Source organism: Aotus nancymaae, unplaced genomic scaffold, assembly GCF_030222135.1.
Source record: "Aotus nancymaae isolate 86718 unplaced genomic scaffold, 86718_ANA_hifiasm-v0.15.2.pri h1tg000076l, whole genome shotgun sequence".
NCBI lineage: Eukaryota > Metazoa > Chordata > Mammalia > Primates > Aotidae > Aotus > Aotus nancymaae.
In genome coordinates, this window is record NW_026988491.1 from 24,732,197 (window position 1) to 24,735,847 (window position 3,651).

General features: G+C 50.9%; 1 protein-coding gene across 1 annotated transcript; it reads left to right on the forward strand.

Moving 5' to 3' along the window:
* The first annotated feature begins 218 nt into the window (after positions 1-218).
* Positions 219-3,451, forward strand: LOC135271285 (ATP-binding cassette sub-family C member 6-like). The gene is given in 4 exon segments (XM_064368284.1): positions 219-1,059; positions 2,593-2,776; positions 2,779-2,805; positions 2,808-3,451. Coding segments are annotated over 4 exon segments (291 nt in total). The 5' UTR covers positions 219-1,023; the 3' UTR covers positions 2,852-3,451.
* Positions 3,452-3,651: the final 200 nt, after the last annotated feature.

The window sequence follows — 3,651 nt, forward strand, 5'->3', positions numbered from 1 at the left end:
ATTCGGACTAACATCATCCTCTCCCCCACTGAATGTTACAAACAGTATCACAGCTTGTCCACCCCTGCGATATGGGGAGTAACATCATCCTCTCCCCTCCTGGATATTATGAACAATATCGAAGGAGGGTGTACACCGCCCATGATATGGGCAGTAATGTCATCCTCTTTTCCCCTGGATGTTGTGGACAGTATCACAGGGGTGTATACCCCTGCGATATGGGACTAATAGCCTCTTCCCGCCCCACCCTGATGTTACAAACAATATTGCAGGGGGGTGTACACCCACTGTAATATGAAAAGCAATATTATCCTCTCCCACCCTGGATATTACGAACAATATCACTGGGGGTGTACAACTCCTGCAATATTGGGAGGAATATCATCCTCTCCCTTCCTGGATATTATGGAAAGGATCCAAGAAGGGTGTGCACTTCCTGTGATATTGGGAGGAATATCATCTCCTCCTCCCCTCAGTATTATGAACAATATCATTTGGGGGTGTACACTCCCTGTGACATTGGGAGGAATATTATACTCTCCCTCCCTGAATACAACAAACAATATCACAGGGGGGTGTACATGCCATGCAATATTGGGAGGAATAGTATCTTCTCCCCCACTGGATGTTCTGAACAAGCTCACAGACCTTTGACTTCTCTCATCAGGAGAAACTGGAATTGCTGGGTCCAAAGTGTTTGGGAAGTTTGGAGTGATTCTTGTTGCAGGGGGAGGAGGAAACTAAGGACGTGTCACTGAACTTTCAGGGGTTCCGGGATCCCCCACCCAGGTGCCTGCTCCAGCTTCCCGAGCGAGCCCCCCTCCCGCCCCTACCTGTTTTCACCCCTTGTGGCTCCACCCCCGCCGGGCAGCTGGACCTTGCCCGGGGCCTTCTGATCTCCGAGCTCCAATTTCAGCCGGAACTGCCCAGCCCCGCCCCTTCCCTGGCAGGAGCACAGCGGAGAACTCTGTTCAGACACCGACGTACAGACAGACGCTGGGACCCAGGACAACTGAGGCGCCGATGGCCGCGCCTGGTGAGCCCTGCGTGGGGCAGGAGGTGAGTGCCCCCTCACATCGCGCCCCACTCTCCTTTTCCAGGCTTGGTTTGGCTGCGGATCTCTCGGGCTGCGATACTGGGGAGAGGAGAGACCCCCAAATTCCTGGACCCAGAAGCGAGAATTACTCCAGCCCCCTAACTGCACGGGTTGGACCCCTTTCACCAAGCCGGCCCCCGATACTCCAGCTCTGTTTAAGGGGCCACCAGACCGCCCGGCTTCTAGGGGCTTTGACCCTTATTTGCATAAAGCTAGTGGGTCCCCCAAGCTCTCCTACCCCCAGAGAGCACTTACCTCTCTGGTTTCTTTTCCCTTTGCTCTTAGCAAAGTATTCCAGGGAGTGGAGTTCATCGGGCGGTGGGGGTTGGGGTGGGGGTTGCAAGCTCCCAGCATTCTGAGGGCCAGGGAGGTGAAGCAATAGGCTGGTATGAATTGAGGGATCCTCTGTGCCTAGCCTTGTGCCCAACATGGTGCCACACTGCTGTGAACTTTGCTGCTGCTAATCCATTTAATACAATTCATAGAGGTAGAGTCTCATCCCCCTTTTGCAGGGAAGAAAACTGAGGCACAGAGGTTAACGTTTGCACAGCCAGTGGATTGTGAAACCAGGGAAAATAAAAAGACAGCGGAGAGAGACGTGGAGAGGCCACGTCCACTAAACTTCAAATTTCCTCTAAGGTTAGACAGGACCAGCAGAACTGCTGAGATAAAAACAACAGATGAAGCTGGGCACGGTGGCTCATTGCCTGTAATCCCAGCACTTAGGAGGCTGAGTCAGGAGGATTGCTTGAGGCCTGGAGTTCCAGACCAGTGTGGGCAACATAGTGAGACCTCTATTTCTACAAAACATTAAAAAAAAAAAAATTAGCCAGGCCAGGTGAGGGGGCTTATGCCTGTAATCCCAGCACTCTGGGAGGCCAAGGTGAGAGGATTGATTGAGCCCAGGAGTTCAAAGCTTTAGTGAGCTTTGATTGTGCCACTGCAGCCTGGGCAACAGAGTGAGACTCTGTCTCTAAAACATAAATAATAATAAAAATAAATCACATCAGGATCACCAGTCGGACAAGCTTTGGGGACAGATAAGCCTGGGTCAGAGTCAGCTCTGCTACTTCCCATTTGTGTGGCCCTGAGGGAGGCAGTTCCCCTCTTGGTGCCTCATTCTGCTGGTCTCTGAAATGGGGACAGTATGGCCTATGTCCTAGAGTTGCTGTAAAGATTAGCTGACAGTCCATGCCTAGCAATAATTATGGAGCCCAGGTCTCCTAGACCCCAGAGCCAAGTTCCCTGGGTTCAAATCCCAGCCCTTCCACTTCTCAGCTGGGTAAAGTCAGCCAAGCTACTCAACCTCTCTGGTCCTCGGCTTCTTCATCTGCAAATCAATATGATAATTGCATCTACCTAAGGTTGATGTCAGGATGAAAGGAGTTGAGAATTATTAGGTATTCCAAAGAGTGCTTGGTACATTTCTGTGTAAATGTTAGAGCTGGGGACCCCTGCCCTCTACATTCCTAAGAGTCCTCCTGGTGTTCCCTCAGGTCTGGAACCAGACAGAGTCTGAACCTGCCGCCACCAGTCTGCTGAGCCTGTGCTTCCTGAGAACAGCAGGAGTGTGGGTGCCACCCATGTACCTCTGGGTCCTCGGCCCCATCTACCTCCTCTTCATCCACCACCATGGCCGGGGCTACCTCCGGATGTCCCCACTCTTCAAAGCCAAGATGGTACCATCCCTGGGAGCCTGGAACCAGGCAGTGGTGGGGGAAGCAGGGGACAGGCTGGAACCTGGTGGAGTCCTAAAGTAGACTCCTCCTATCAGGTTGTAGGAGGGACTCTGTTAATCAAACAGAGCAATATTAGAGAGGCGTCAGAGGTCAACTCGGTGGGACACAGTTCTCCCAAACAGATTTTGTAATTCCAAAAATCCATGCTTGCACAAACACACACACACATTCCCACGTTCCCAGACAGTTGATAACTACCATAGCCTGGCATTTTCCAAAACGTACCATGTCGACTCTCGGATCCATAAGATGATTTTAGGACCACATTAGGATGAGCCTTTTAAACGTCATGCATTGATTTTTGTTTCCCACTGGCCGTGTTATAGAACAGTTTCATAAGTGACACGTATTTACTTCAGTGTGCTGCATAGGCACTGGCATTCCAAGTGTGAGCCTTTCTGCTCATCCATCCTCTTCTCCTCCATTCTTGTAGGCCTAAAGAATGTTCTTCAGAGTTCACTCCTTCTTCTGCCATTGTGTTAATGTTTGCATCATCACCCACCACCAACCCAGGGGTTGGCAAACTTAAGGAGCCGAGCATCACATAGTACTTGAGGCTTTGTCGGCCAGGCAGGCTTCCTTCCAAACACTCAGCTCTGCCACTGCAGCATGAGCGCAGTAGTCACAACCACAGACAACAGTCATAACTGTGTTTCTTTCTTACTCTTTTTTTTTGAGATAGAGTTTCACTCTTGTCACCCAGGTTGGAGTGCAATGGCATGATCTTGACTCACTGCAACCTCCACTTCCTGGGTTCAAGTGATTCTCCTGTTTCAGCCTCCCAAGTAGCTGAGATTTCAGGTGCCCAGCAGCACA